The sequence below is a fragment of the Otolemur garnettii genome, unplaced genomic scaffold, assembly GCF_000181295.1.
Source record: "Otolemur garnettii isolate 467f Iridium unplaced genomic scaffold, OtoGar3 scaffold00065, whole genome shotgun sequence".
Taxonomy (NCBI): domain Eukaryota; kingdom Metazoa; phylum Chordata; class Mammalia; order Primates; family Galagidae; genus Otolemur; species Otolemur garnettii.
In genome coordinates, this window is record NW_003852460.1 from 4,920,422 (window position 1) to 4,936,334 (window position 15,913).

At 46.6% G+C, this 15,913-nt stretch overlaps 1 protein-coding gene across 1 annotated transcript in view; it reads right to left on the reverse strand.

Annotated features, from left to right (window-relative positions):
• The window catches only part of PUDP (pseudouridine 5'-phosphatase), an 85,594-nt gene that overhangs the window by 50,608 nt on the left and 19,073 nt on the right, over positions 1-15,913 (reverse strand). Inside the window, exon 2 of the mRNA XM_023515075.1 lies at positions 1,552-1,770. Within this exon, the coding sequence (XP_023370843.1) occupies positions 1,552-1,770 (219 nt within the window). The remainder of the gene's footprint in view (positions 1-1,551; positions 1,771-15,913) is intronic.

Sequence of the window (15,913 nt, forward strand, 5' to 3'; positions counted from 1 at the left end):
AGCTTGAGGCTCCGTTATCAAAAAAAAAAAAAAAAAAATATTTCAAATTGTATATGAAAACACTACACTGTACCCCATGTTTCAATTAATGTATACAGCTATCATTTAATAAAAAAAAAAAAGCACTGGAGAAGAGACATTTGCAGGGCTCGTGCAGCTGAGCGGTTTGTATGTTAAATCATAAGGGGCTCTAGGTCAGAGAGGAACCGTATGGACAGACCCCCAGCTACATTAACAGTAAAAAAGAAGACTCAAATGACTAATATCAGAAATGGATGCAGGTGAAATTACCATTTACACCACAGAAAGAATTAAAGGAGAAAAACGTTTGTTGGTACGGGATACTAAAATGGATAATCTAAAAGAAATGTCTAGATAAATGTCTAGAAACATACACCTACCAAATTGAATCACGCAGAACATCTGAACAGTGTGCTAAGTAGAAAGGAGACCAAAAAAAAAAAAAAAAAAAACAAAACAGCTCATCGTAGTAAAGGCCACATGTGGAAAGTGCACAGCTAACATCACTCTCAGTGGAGAAGAGCTGAAGGCTTCTCCCCTAAGAGCAGGAGGAAGACGAGGACCCCAGTCCCGTCCCTCTTATCAACACAGCTGTGCCACTGTGAGCAAACTGGGCAGGGAAAGAAAATGAAAGCCATACAAACTGAAAAAGAAGAAGTGAAATTATCTCTGTTTGCAGATGATATGTTTTTACACGAAGAAAACCCTAAGGTTCCCCACATGCAAAAAATACTATTTATAAATAACATACACTTCAAAAACATGTCTGACTCGTAATAATACAACTTTAAATCTAAAATTACTACTGTGACTGCAATTTTTGTTTTCTCCTTTGCACCAGAAATTGTACAGAAAGAATTTACCACGTTGTGCTACAGGATCTTCAAACAGTCCACTTTCAAGCGTTTTTAGATCTGTAATCTAGAACATTCCTGACCTTCTCAGTTTTAGCTAGAAGCAGCAGGCAATCCAGCTCTGAGCAGGTCCCTTAACAAGCCCAGAGGGAACAAAGCTATCTTTCCTTTCAAAGGAAAATTGGATGCGAGTCAAGAAAGGCTGCGCTGCATACAGACAGGCTAAAAATGACTTCTGCTCTTAAAGTTTCTCTTTCTAAAAAACAAAAATTAACTTTCTTTAGAAAGATTTAGCTGCTTATCAAACTGTTTAAATTTGAAGAGTTGCTGGAATATTAATCCCACATCTGATTTCGAAAAGAAAAAAAGTAAAGCCTTTTATTCAAGTTGAACTTTGAAGCAATTCCATCACGAGCATATTCTTTATAGAACAAAACTCAAATGTTTTTGGACCCTAGGAATCACTGAAACTAGTCCACGCTGTTTTAAGAAGCCCGAGAAGAGAAAAACTGAACCCCAGCACTGCACAGCATTGACCCAGGTCTCTGGGGGAGCACCTGGCACAGATTCAGTTCCAAGACCTGACAAGGGAAAAAGAGACAGACCTTAAAAGTCACTGCAAACAATGCTGTGAACATTCCCAAATGTCACCCTGCCCGCGGCCAGGGAGCCGTACCTGGCATGAGCGCGGCCGTGGGGAACAGCTCCTTTAACTTGGCCTGGCTTTCTTCCACCAGCTCCTCTTTGGACACGGGGAGCTGCAGGACGTCTATTATAATCTGAGCAGCCTCCAGCGCCTTCTTGCCCATCACCAGGGACTTTACGTCCCAGCTGTAATTCTTTCCATAGCGATCACATATTTCCTGGAACACCACTGAATACAGCCGCTCAGTGTCTGCAGAAACAAAATGCGACAGTGACGTTCATAGTGCATACCACACGAACGGTCGGTCTGGGTCAGGCCAGCGTGCACAGACGTCGGGGAGGTCACGTTCCCTGAAAAAAGGCCTTCACAGAGAACAAGGCAAACTGCACATGTTCATGGTCTATTCTTACCCTGAGCAGCTTCCCCTCAATTTGCTGGAGTTATCTCTGAAGTTGTGATCTGAAAAAAGTTAGAAATGTGGAGAGAATGAAGTGATCTGGTTTTCTATTCACACCTGTGTATTTGAGTCTAACATATACCTGGGATGGTAAATTCCACATGAGGTACATGGTATGAGTAGCCGGCATTCCCGTGAGTGCTGAGGACAGCACACCAGATGCTCTTGGGCACGGCCCACTGCACTGAGAACATTTCCTCTGCCCAGAGAACAACTCCCAGTCACAGAGCACCTGGCTGTGGGCCTTGCTGTGACACTCCTAGGCAAGGGCAGAACACCTGGGTATGGGCAGGGCACAGGATGGCGGACACAGTTTGAGAATCAGCTCCCAGCTTGGCACTCGCTAGGGGTACAGTCTTAGCAAAGCAGTGAGGCACCTGCTACCCCCTTTTCCTGGTGTTTAGACAAGGTGAACAGGAGCGTCAGAGACAGCTGGTCTCTCACCTCTGAGACTATAACCACTGACACACAGTATACCGCACTCCATGTGGTGAGGATCTCCGTCTCTACTGACCTGTTTACCCGCGGCTCTTTCTCTGTGTGTACAGTCTCACCAGTACTGATACTGTACTGTTCCTATTTCACCAACAGAAGGACTACTGTGGGTGCTGCAGTAGTGTAAAGACAGCACTGACGAGACAGGACACACAAGGAAACGTGTCAGGTCAGTGCTGGCCGTGCCGTGCACGCTCATCACAGGCCAGCTGCCCTTCACACCAGCAGTGCCTCGGCGGAGGCGTGTAAAGAGCACTGGCCTGCAAACCAGCTGAGTGTTCTGCTAGGAGGTGTGGTGCATGAGGAAGAGCCACACGTGCAAACTGAGGAACATGCAGGAGAGAGGGCCTCCACAGCTGCCCCTGCCCCCACGGATCCCGCCTTGCACTGACCCAATTCTCACAGACCGACGACATGCACCACATGCACATATCACCACAGCGGGCCGCATTCCTCATGCTCACTGCCTCCGTATGATGACCACTTTGGTACAGTCTCTTGGCTGGTCTCCTTACAGAGGTCCTACTATATACCAAATATGGTGATTTCAAATCCAGGTAAGCCACGCGAAGCTGAGAGCTTCCTGGTGACAGTCATCTCAGGCCTCCAGTGAAGGTGGAAAGGGTTTGTCCTGGAGCCTGGATGGGCCCCTCACCTTCAGGTCTGCAATGCCAGTGACGGAGGTGGTCCACAAACCTGGGAGGCCGTGGATGGGGCCCTTCACACACACCTTACAGGGAAGACTCTGCCCAAATTCAAATTCAGGTTTAATTAGGACACAGGCCATCCTATCTTACATTTCGCACTTAAGGTGTGGAGCCACATGCCAGGGTGTAGTTGGCCCTGAATTTGAATAGCCGGATCCAACAGTGGTTCCTGAAAACAGCTGGGCAACTTTAAGGGCTTTTAACTGGCCTACCTGCAGTGAAACAAAATACAACACTGAGAAAATGCAGAGAAAGCTGTGTGTGTATACGAAGCTTGTAAACATTCACGCACGTCACACACACTCACACGCACACAGGTGTGGGCCTGCCGACACTGGGCCTAAGTGTTCCACACATCAATCACCCTCTGGCAGAATCTGTTTATGAACAGAAGGCAGAGAGGATTCTTTTCCCAAGGGAGATGATCTTCACAGACCCGGCTCCCTGTCCTTTAAGCAACACCCAAAAACATGTCCCAGCTATACCAGCGGTATCTGCTACGCCTACTCAGAGTCTAGCAGGACCAGGCTCACAGGTCACTCTGGCCGCCCACTCTGGACTCTGCCTCAGAATGCGCACCCCTCCCGGTCCCAGGGCTTAATGCACTTGCTCTGGGCACTCTCTGGCTTTCCCTCCTAAGAGTGGGGCAGAGACAGCCCCATGGCCCCCTCCCTGTGCTAATACTACCAGGGGCCAGCACAGGCTGCTCTGTGTGGCTCTCAGCTGTGCTGTTGAGCCAGTGCCCCTTCACCCCATGTTCAGTGTGTGCTGAGCGCTCTGCCGCCCCTCCTCCCTATAGTGGACCCTCGGCCCCTTGAGTGCTCGCCGTCCTTTCTGCTTTCCCTGATTTTCAGGACAAAACTCATCACAGGCCTGGGTCAGGTGCAAGTTCATCCTTGGCAGGTTAGCTACTTGTTTCCTTGTTCTTCTGTCGATGGCACGAGCTGTATGTCAGTGCACAAACCTCAGAATCTCTACCCTTCTGGGGACTTGAGATTGCTGAGGCATTGCCCCTGAAATGGACGCAGCAGGTCTCTAAGACAGGTGTCCCTGAGTGGTCTGTCAGGGAAAACGCAGTGTAGAGAACAGCCTCAGAAACTCGAGCTTTTCTGGAACCCGCCTTGCACCCGATCGCCCTAAAGAAGTTCCATGACAGAGGGAAGGGAACCTTCCCACATGCCTCCTGTGAGCCAGAATCATCCAGTAATGAGCCTCCTTTCAAGCTCCTGTTCCCTGTGGGCAGAAGAAAGAGCCAGAGCTCTTGGGGCCAGGAGGTGGACAGGTCAGCAGAGAGGTGGTACGTTTTGCTTTCTTGACTTGAAATTTTATTCTAGTAGTTGAGAGAGGAAGAGTGGCAAGGATGAACTGCAGGCACTGAGCAAGCGGGAAAGTACTTAATGGCAGGTTGAAAAGCAAGGCCAAGGAGTACAGAGCAGGTGGGGACGGAGGCACGACTGGGGGCTGCGGCCAAGGCAGGAGAGCCAGGGGGAGGCGGGGGGCGGGGGAGACGCAGACTCCAAAGACAGAAAAAACTGTATCCTCCAAGCTGCTTTAAACACTGTTCATTTACAGCTTAAAATGTCAGAGCGCGTCTAATTTAAAAGATACAGAACTGTCGGATTATAAACCTGTAGGGGACTGCGCAGACAGCCACTTTTCTTTACAATCTAGATAAAATCGTCCTAAATCCCCCATGGAATAAGGAAGGATCTAAACAAGTAATTAAACTCCTCAGATCAAATGTGACTACACCACTGATGACAGTGCACTTAAAGGGCCAGAGCCATAAAGGAAAACGGCTAATAGAAGGTAAACAAGCCCAACCCAGGGGTGCCAACCTACAAGAGACATATTCTCTCCTGGTTGACAACCAGCTTTAAACTTTTCAACTTGCTTCTCTGGTGCCAGTTTTCACCGTGAAACTCAATATTGTTTATAGCATGCTTACAGATGCATAAACCACTACCTTCCCCTTCCATGGGTGTGAGGTAGAAACATGTCCTGTGCAAAACAAGCTTCCCTCCTGGCTAGGGTCCAGGCAGCGCATGCTATGGGCAGCTGTGGGAAATCCCAGACAGGCCACAGGGAAGCCCAGGCAGGCTGCACCACGTACAGGAGGGCTCAGAGGATGGTGCAGGGCCAGGGCCTCAAGGCTGTTCTCATGCTGAGTGGCAGGTTGGTTCCCTGGTGGGAATGTGAGGCATCCAGCTCCAGGGCCACTGCTAAGAAGGAACATCTGTACGTGGCCTCTCGGCTTCTGTCTAATGTCCAGGTGCAAAATTCCTCATGGAGAACGCATTGGAATCCTGGCTGAGCCCATCACTGTATCTCAGTGGACAGCAGCAGATTTAGCCCAGTAAAGACACGAGCTGCTGGAGGCATTGGGGCCTTGATCAATCTGACCCTGGTGGCAGTGCACTGAGGGCCAAGCACACAGGGAAGCTCAGAGGTAGTGGCCACAGCACTGGCACTGCCCGGCACAACACCCCTGCTGCTGGGGTGAGGGCTCCGCCCTAAGGCAGCCTTTGCTTCCTCAAAGGGATGGAGCACCTTGGCTGCTGAGAAAAAGGGCGCAGCCATGTTTCTGAATGTCTTGAAAACTGCACACTTTAAATGTGAAGTTGCTTTAATTAAAAAAAAAAAAAGCATACACTATGGTGATATTTTCCTAAACCACTTTCAGAGAAAGCAGTAGGCAATCAGTAATTGCTGACGAGACTTAAACTGTGAATCCACTGGTTTGTCCACCTCGAGATAGTCTACTGCTGGCTTCCTTCACTCCCCGCTCCTCCAAGCCTGACCCAGGGATCGGCAGCATCACTGTCCCATACAAAGCTTCTATCCTAGGAAAGCCATCCTAGATCCTAGGTCTCATCTTATTGCATTTATTGTTGCTTATAACAGAATAACTGAAACTGGGTATTATAAAGAAAAGGAATCGATTGCTTGCAGTTCTGGAGGCTGACAAGTACAAGGCCAAGGAGCCAAGTCTGCTCAAGAGTTCTTGCAGGTGGGGATGTTCCACAGAGTTCCAAGGGGGTGTGGGGCATTATACCATCGGGGGTGAGCTGCGAGATGAGATCTCTCTCTTCCTCCTTGATAACCTAGTAAGCTATTAGCTCACTAATCTATTAATCCATGAATGAATTAATCCACTCATGACACAGAGTCCTGGGGACCCACTGCCTCTTTAAAGCCCCACCTCTCAATACTGCCACACTGCAGATTAAGTTTCAACATGACTTTTGGAGGAAACAAATGTTCAAACCATAGCAGGCCCCACCCAAGATATCTGGAACCAGAAACTGGGGGGGATGGAGGCACCCAGCCATGGGCACTGGGTGGAGCCCTCCAGGGAACTTGAGTTTACATTCAAGTAAAGAGCTGCTGGACTGGCCTTACGCTATTAATGAAGACCTGTGCTCCACAAAGTCAGTGATGTTAAAAACAGACCCATCTTAACCAAGAAATGTTTGATTTTTAACATACACACATATTATCAGAAAGTAAAGAAAGAAGAACCTGCGCGGGCATCCGTCCCAATCCCACCCTCCGTCTACGCTGCACCTGTTACCGCCTCACCTGCCCTTCCTTTCTTGTCCCTTATGTCATCCCCAAATTGGATTTTTGCTAATATATCTGCAGTGAAATCAAGGTGTATACAATAAAGACCCTAAAATATGCACCATTCTTTCTAAAGTTAATCACAGCAAAGGATTCCAATAAATCGGAGTTCTCAATTAATCCAAGTTAATTAGTAATAACGCAACAAATGAAATGTGGTTTTCGGTGAAAATGACACACAGCAGCATTCTTCCAGACACGGCAAGGTCGTGTGCTCTTCTAAAAAGACACCCTGATAAGCTAGATCTTCTTAAGAAACATAAATCTTAGAATAAAAATGTTGATTACTTAATAGAACACAGTATATTTAAAGGATTAGTTAACTGGCTCACCTCTCTTTAATATAAATCAAGAATTAAAAATACAATTTCTAGTCTTGGGATCATTCCGTAGGAAATAATATAACAGTCGCCTTTGGGGACTTTCTTTTGAGAGTAACTACTGAAATGTTTACCTATGTGCTATATATGTATATTCTAGCCCAGCCTTGGCTTCTCCTCTAGTGAAAGCATTTCCAGCTTCCTGAAGGGTATTACGGAAAGTAAGAATGCATCTCCACACATCGTCTACTTGGTGAGTAGACTGCTACCCTGCACACTGAGCTGTGAACTGCATGAGGCTGGAAACTGAGCCCTTACAAGTGAGAAGGTAAATGGAGCTGTCCCCAAATGAGAACAGGCAAAGACTATTTATTGGGAGCTTGTATGACAAAGTCAGCCACCGTCACCTGCCTCTGCAGGGGCTCAAAGGCAGTCAGAGGATTGGGGAAGCTCCACTGTGGGAAACAGGGGTCCGGGGTCCCCTGACTGGAGGCTGCTGGCCCGGGAGCACTGGGGGCTGCTCCCTAGAAGTGAGACATGCCATAGGTCTAGCTTGGGGAGCTCACCTGGCTTTCTAGTTGATAAGGGAACTCCCCGTCATGCCTGAGCCTCTCGGGTCCCACTGAGGGAGACAGTCACTGAGCTGGCCAAACACTGGGCCACCAGTTGGAGTTATAAGACCTGCATAGCTACGTGTGAGCTGCTCCTGGGCTTCTTCCCGGCCACTGTGGGGATCCACAAGTAAATCCTAGGTGTACCCCCAGCTGTGTGGTGCCCCAGCCTGCCTAGCCCCACTCTCCACCCCATTCCAAGGTACCCTGCATCCTGAGTCATGCTCCCCCACCTCTGGTGACAGCCACTCAGAAGGAACTGACCTCTACAACCCCTCAACATCAAGGCCCTGGGACAGGACAGATGGTGTCTAAGAGCACGAATGGCCATGGTCAGGAAACCCCGGCACAACTGGACAGTTACCACAAGTCTGTGGGCTGGACCCCAGCATGTCGGGAAAGCCCAGCAGTTTGGACACCTGTCACAACTCTCGGCTGGACAGCAACATATCTGTGTTCTGCCCTCTGCCCCCTATCCAGGCGTGCGATTGGACTAAGTCACAGACATTCTCTTACTCCAATATGATCCTAAGGAAACTGCAACTTGTGAGAAACTCTCAGAGCTGCAGGCCAGTGAGGCACAGCAGGAACACAAGTTAGATGCAACAGTGTCTCAGGACAGGGAAACCCAAGTAAGGATGACAGTGTTGGAACCCAGTGCCATTACAGTCCAGGAATGTTAACACTCCCCTCCCCTCAGGCTTCCCACAATCCTCATGCCCCTCACCCTCCACGTATCAACACCACCTGTGAACCGGGACAGAGACCAGCTCTCCTGGTCTCACTTGTGTGGTTTGCTTGTCCTGCTCCCTGATGAGACGCACTGCAGGACGTGCCCTCTGCTGCTGCACATGCCTCAGGGACTATGCTAGTTACACTTTGCGTACAAAACAAATAGCAGTGCTATGAATTCAAATCCAGGGCAACCAAAAATTTACTTCCCCCTAACTTAAAATTCAGTCCAGGTTTCAAATGACTGAGCACAGTAGTCCTTCTGAGACAAAGATTTGTAAGTTGAGAACATCTCGAATCCCCAAAGTAAATGTAACATGGAATATTAATAAGAACCACAGATAACCACCTCGCGTACATAGAAATAGCATGTGGTCAGGAGTTCAATTAAACAAACATTGACTCAGTGACTACTCTGTGGTAGGCACTGGGGAAAAAACATGACAATTGAGACTGAAACAGTCTTGCAAGCAAGGGTACAAAAATCAGTAATTAGAGAAGTTCATTAATACTTGTCCAACAAAGTAATCAGAAAGAAATGTCTGCAGAGGTGAGAGAAACCTTGCAGAAAGAGTGAGTAAGAAAATGCCACCATATGAATCACAGTGTTTTTCTCACCAGAAGACCTACCGATGTGTCACCATCACCTAACCACAGGGACCTGCCCTCCAAAGAACTTCCTCTAAGACCTGGAAGCCAAGTCGTGTAGAACCTACTTTAGGCGCCAAGCAGAAACCCCTCGCTGTACTGGGAGGGAGGCGAGAAGGAAAGAGGCAGAGAGCAGCCACGGTCTGCTCTTCAGCAAACACTGCAAGTTCTCCGCACGCTCAGAGCACTCAAGTGCTTCCTCCCAGGGCTGGTGACAATCAAAGACCGAAATGAATAATTAACAAGCATGAAATTGTGAGTTTCAGGAATATTTGCTTCAAATCAGAAGCTTACCCTAGCGGGCTTAGAAGAAAGTATTTAAGTACTTGATATATTGCTTCCTGTGGCTGTAAGCTATCATTTTTGAACTATAAATAAAAAATAATAAATATTGCTTAAAGTAAAGATAAGTAATGACAACTTAATTGAGTGATCATTTGCAATGTAAAACTTTCAATTTGCATTTGGCATAATCCATTGGCCTTAGCAATTATTGCATGTACTAGGTATAGGTACCAGGCTAAGAATTTTTCCTAAATATTTCACATCTAGATTTTTAAAAATCACTAAGAAAATTAACTGGTTCAAAAATGCTGCTGGATCACATATATCTGTTTGGAAACCACATATGTATTAGGGAAAGAAAGAAAAAACATTGACCCTTAGGATTATAAACCACAAACTACAAAATTTTTAGGAGAAAACAGGAGAAAATCCTTAGAGCCTTGTGTTACCTGAAGGCTTCATACTTGGAACACAGAAAGAGCCGTAAGGGGCCATATGGATCAAGGGGCTTTCTTTAACATGGGAAGACATGAGTAAGAAGACAGAAGGCCAGCTGGACTGGGGGATATATTTAAACACGCAAACACACAGTCTGAGACACACAAAGGAGCTGTACCCAGAATACAAAAAAACTGAACTTCACACGTCAGTGCTGAGACAAAAGACACACTGGACAGAATAATGGTTCCCCAACAACGTCCAAGTCCTAATCCTCAGCATCTATGAATACGCTAAAATTCAAAGCCCAAAGGACTTTGCAGACGTGATTAAGAATCTTGAGGTGGGGAGGTGATCCGGGATTACCAGGCAGACCCAATATAATGTCAGGGTCCTCACCAGCGGGCAGGAGGGCACGGGCAGAGATACAGGTGGCCTGGTAGATACAGGGATGACCTGCAAGGAGCCCGAGAACAAAGTTAGGCTTGGAAGTGGGGGAGGCAAGGACTTCTGTCCCTACAGCCTCCACAAGGAAACAGAGCCTTGCCAAGCCTTACTGGGTGACTACTCTGTGCCACCTGATTTTATCCACCAAGACTGATTTTAAACTTTTGACCTCCAGGACCATCAGATAATAAACGTGTGCTGTTTTAAGCCATCAGGCTTATGCCAGTTGGCCACAGCAATAAGAAGCTCACACACACACCAACATAAAAACCATTTGGCCAGTTTCTTTAAAAGTTTGTAGCCACCATGCAACCACCAGGAAAAAGCCAGGTGTTGATCTAAGAGAAATGAACGAGGACGTGGCACTAAGACTTGTGCAGGGATAGTCACAGCAGCTTTAACTGCAATAGGTATCAACTGGCACAACCCAACAGACCCTCAACAGGTGAATGCACAGTCAAGCCGTGGTGCGTCCACACAATGGACACCACGTAGCAACACAAAGCATAAAAGTATGGGTGGATAAGACCACCTGACTGAGTTGCCCAGAAGCCATCCTCAATGAAAGAAGCCAGGCAAGGAAAGAGCAAGTGCTGCAGGGCCCCACAGAAATGCCAGGAATGCAGGCGCATCTGCAGTGGAAGCCAAGCTGTCTGTGCGGGGGGTGGAGACAGGAGGGGCTGCAAAGGGGCACCAGAAAACTCCTGGGATGGTGAGAGTATCTGTCATCTCCGGTGAGGAAACAGTGTCACGGGTAGCTAATCACCAGAAGGGTCGAGCCAAACACTTTACATATGTGTGGCTCACCACACTCCTGTTGTACCTCCATAAAGTAGTTTAAACAAGGAAAAAGAAACCTTAAGAGGTTGGGGAGAAAACACAGTTACAATGTTAACAAATACGAGTTAGCCCAGAATGATACGGTGACCGTCACAATGAGCCTGAAAGCCAGAGTAAGCAAGTCTCCCTGGGACCTGTCAGGTCCCTTCCGAAAGCCCCTTCCCTTGTGCAGTGGAGGAAGCCCTGAGGGCCCTGGTGGAGCTTTCTCAGGTAGGAGAGGATGCCCATGTCTCTCAGGCTCTTGGCCTGGTCCCAACAATGTCCCAGGGCCATTCCCAGGGCCCAGGAGAGCAGAGACAGGGTAGACGCCAGCCCCTGTGCATAGCACACCCACAGCCTCCTGGGTAGAAGCAGGCTGTGCTCCTCTTTTCCATTTAATTATGGGGCAGGTGGGATTGAAGGGATAATTTAAGAGGTAAGCAAGGCACACTGGTTCACAGAGGGTGACAGCCTGTCCCAAGCTTGGAGCACAGGGAGGCTCCCAGAGAGAAGAGTCCCACAGGTAGGTGCCAAGGGGTGGCAGGGACATGGTGGGAGGGAACCTGGGGTCAGTGCCAGGGCTTGCCAACCGGTATGCTAAGTGCGGGTCCCAGGCACCGTGAGGTAAGTAAGCAGGGTGGGAAGGGATCTGCCGCAAACTCTTTCAGGTGAGTTATCCACACCCCCCTCCTTTTCCTATATATCTCCTCTCCATCTCATTTTTCCTGCTTGGATTCTTCAAAGCAGAAGCTCAGATGGTGCAGATGCTGATAAAACAGCGCTCCACTATCCCAGCGCTCCACTATTTCCTTCAAGTAGGCAGCATTTCATTATGCTTTGAAGTGACAGATTCACCTTCTTCTCCTGCCCCCCGTTTTGAACTGGGGCTCCATGAGCAAGAGTCACAGTGCTAAAGCCTTTCTCTGGGGCCAGCACCTGTCCTGGGCATCACTCTGAGTATTACAGATGATTCGTAAAGGCGGGTCTGACTCATCACACTAGAATTCAGATCCTCTTCACCTAGTTACATGTGACTCTCTCTGCAAAGATTTCCCGTCCTGGTCAAATTCACTGGCAATTATGACTAGACTTAGCTTATGGGTTTGTGTGCCTCTCAGTCAGCTAAACTTTCAATATTTAAATAGAGATTAAGGAACCAAAAAAAAAAAAAAAAGAAAGAAAAGAAAGAAAAGAAAAGATCTAACTTGAGGTTGTAGTAAACAAAAACAATGATAGAATTTTGCTTTATTTTTTGTTTTTAAGAGTATTATTGAGCCAGGGCTAGACACACACCTAAAAATGCAACATCCTTAATATATGCATTGTTTTGGTTCACTATCCAATAACCAATTCAAAAATTATTCATCGTGAGTAATCTTTCTAAGTGGTACTGAGTAACTTTACAATAGTGATGCTACCTAACACTGTTTTCTTAACACCGTAACATGAGGCTGTGGTGTCCCAGAACTGGGCACTGACTTTGCCCCTTGGGAGATAGCATAAATGGATTTTTAGTTTGTTAGCCCTTTTTTCGTCTTCACTTAAAACACTCCTTTACACACGAAACAATAATTACAAATCTCAACTGATGGACATACAAGGTATAAGGATGTAATCTGTAAGACTGCAACACCACCAAAAAAGGGGGTGGCCATGGAGCCCTTAGGAGCAAAAGTTTTGTGAATTATTTAAAATAATGCACAAAATAACCACTAAGAAGGTAACTCAAAACATACGGTAAAACAAATGACAAAATAATTAGAATGGTATACTAAAAGTACCTTTAAGAAAAAAGCCAATAATGCAGGAATAAGGAAACAAAAACACAGAGAAAACATGTAAGAAAGTGCCACACAAATCCTACTTATCAACAAGGGCATTTGATGGAAATGGGCAGGTTACCACTCTAATTAAAGGCAGCAAGTGCCAGAATGGATTTTTAAAAAGAGCCCAACATAGGCTGCGTACGAGAAAGAGACATCAGGTAGGCTGGTGTAAAAGGGTGAAATTAAAGGGATGGGAAACACACCCCAAGCCAATGTGGGATGTCTCCAGCAGAGTTGGGTGGCTACAGTAGTATCACACAGGGTACACTTAAGACAAATACTTTTTACTAGAAAAAAAAAAAAAACTTTTAATGGAAATATTTTATAGTGATAAGTGATACCTATTACAAGAAGAGGTAATAACCATAAACACATATGACCCTAAGCACAGAGTCCCAAAAGGCAGGAGACCCACTGAGGAGTGGAAGGGAGAGACAGCTGACCCTCTAACAGGGCTGGAGACGTCCAAACCACTCTGGGTAATAGCTGGAACCAGACTGAAGACTAAGAAAGAAACGCAAGACTTGATTTAAACTACTTAATACTCTAAGCCAACTAATCGTTAACAGACGTCTAATGGACACCTCACACAACAGTAACAGAAAATTCTGTTTCTCAAGTACACATGAAGGATGCCCCCGCATAAGATACGTGTTCGGCCATAAAATAAGTCTCAGTAAACTTACAAGGAACTAAAATCATACAAAGTATTTCCCTATTCAATTACAAAATGAAACTAGAAATCAGTAACAGAAAAAACGTTGGGAAATCCACGAATCATGTGGCAATCAAAAAAACACACTCCTACCTATTTGTGAGTCAAAGAAAAATCAGGAAGAAATCAGAAGATGATTAGAATGAAAACAAAAGCACAACCTGCTGAAACTGACAGGACAGGGAGAAAGCAGCGCTCGGAGGGAGGGACGTGTGTCACTGCACATGCCCACATGGGGAAAGAATGGCCAGGGAGCTGAAACCCTGCCAGCTTGAAGATCAGCAAGGAACTCAGTGTGGGTGGCCTCCAACTGCTGGAAGAAGCAGGACAAGATTCTCCCCAGAAGAAGCAAGACAAGATTCTCCCCTAGAGCCTTCAGAAAGGAGCTGAGCCTTGCCGTTCCCGAGACTGCCGCTGAGACTTGAGACCTCCGACCTCCAGAACTGGCACAGGACCAGTCAGTGCCTTAGGCTCGGTCTGTGGTTATTTGTTAGTTACTACAGCAAAAGAACAACAACGATTGAACAAACTTTAACTTTTTCCCCTAAATGGGCTTCTATATAATTAGTCTCAAATATATAAAAAACACAAACATAAGAAGAAACGTTTTGCATCATTTCATTCACACCTGAAGGTCAGTTAAGAGGAAAACACGGGGTTTACAGAACGACGTGAGACTAAGTCCTTGAGGCCGCCCACCAGTTTTAGTAAAAAACAGCACACTGGGCCTTCATTATCGCGGCCCAATCATCACACCTGTATAAATCCTGCTCTTCTCTGTTCATCTTCTCCATTTCAAACTGACACCCTATGACGCTTCTACTTAGCTAATGCCAATGTTTAAATTCATCTCAAATCTTATACAGCTCTGGACAGAGGGAGGTACCTTTGTCCAAACCCTCTTCAGGGCTGGCTCTCCAGTGTCCCAGGCTTTATGCAGAAAGGCTTGATTTATTTTGGAACAAATGGAAGCCAGCAACTGCCCTGCACAGCACGCACAAAGGTATTCTTTAAAGATGACCTCTTCTGCCCAAGCTGGATTGCTTCTACTCCTCAGGGCCTCCCCCGAGGCCTCTGCGACCCTTCCATTTCTACCCTTGCTGCTACCATCTCCTATCAAAGGCCTGTCGGGAATCACTACCAGGGATGCATTTGCTAGTAAGGAGATCATGTCAAAATTACACTTAAAGACAGAATTTCACTCTGTCGCCCTGGGTAGAGTGCCACAATGTCACAGCTCACAACCACCTCAATTCCCGGGCTCTCCTGTCTCAGCCTCTCCGGTAGGCTGGAGGCTACTGGCACCCGCCACCATGTCCAGCTAGTTTTTCTATCTTTAGTAGAGATAGGGTCTTGGTCTTACTCAGGCTGATTGCCAACTTCTGAGCTCAAGCAACCCACCTGCGTCAGTATCTGAACGTGTTAGGACTGGAGGCGTGAGACACCTTGTCTGGACTTTTTTTTTAAATTTAAGACAATGTGAATTATTATTAAATGTAGGAAACTCGTTAAGAAAGAGAACAGTGATAAACAGTACAAAAGTGCTTCCTGACTAGTATAAAAGTGGTCACATGACAAGCATATCCCTTTAGCCACGACAGCACGTTTCTTGTTCACTTGTTTTGGGTCAGTGTGGGTGGAAGAATGTCAGAAAAGTCAACTGTGAAAAGATGAGCAGGGTTAAGACTGGAGAAAATTCCTTAGTCATCTTGCCAGCTCACACACTGGATAGCCCTGGGCCATTCACTGGTAGGTTTAACCAGAAAATCTATGAAACATTGGTCCAGATAGTTTGACCCCTTCACAGAGTCAAAAAATGTTAAATTCCTGGGAGCATTAGTCTGCTAGGGCTGACAAAAGAAAGTGGCATAGACAAGGCTGCTTGAACAACAGCAATGGATCCTGTCACATCCTACAGGCTACAAGACCGCGATCGAGCTGTCTCAGGCTGGTCCTCCTGAGGCTCCTCCTTGGCATCTAGACGCCGTCTATGGTCCCTCTGTGTGTGTCTATGTCCTCATCCCGTCTTCTTAGAAGGACACCAGTCCTGGTGATCAGGCCCACCCTAGTGACCCCATTTTACCTTAACCACCTCTTTAAAACCCCTGTCTCCAAACACAGTCACATTCAGAGGTCTGAGGGGTTAGGGGTTTGATATATGAATTTTGTGAGGGCATGATTCAGCTTATGACACTGGCTTAAAAACCGTTAAATACTCAGTATTTCTTTTTATAAAAGCCAAGAGCAGCCAGTTAAAATTATCCCTAT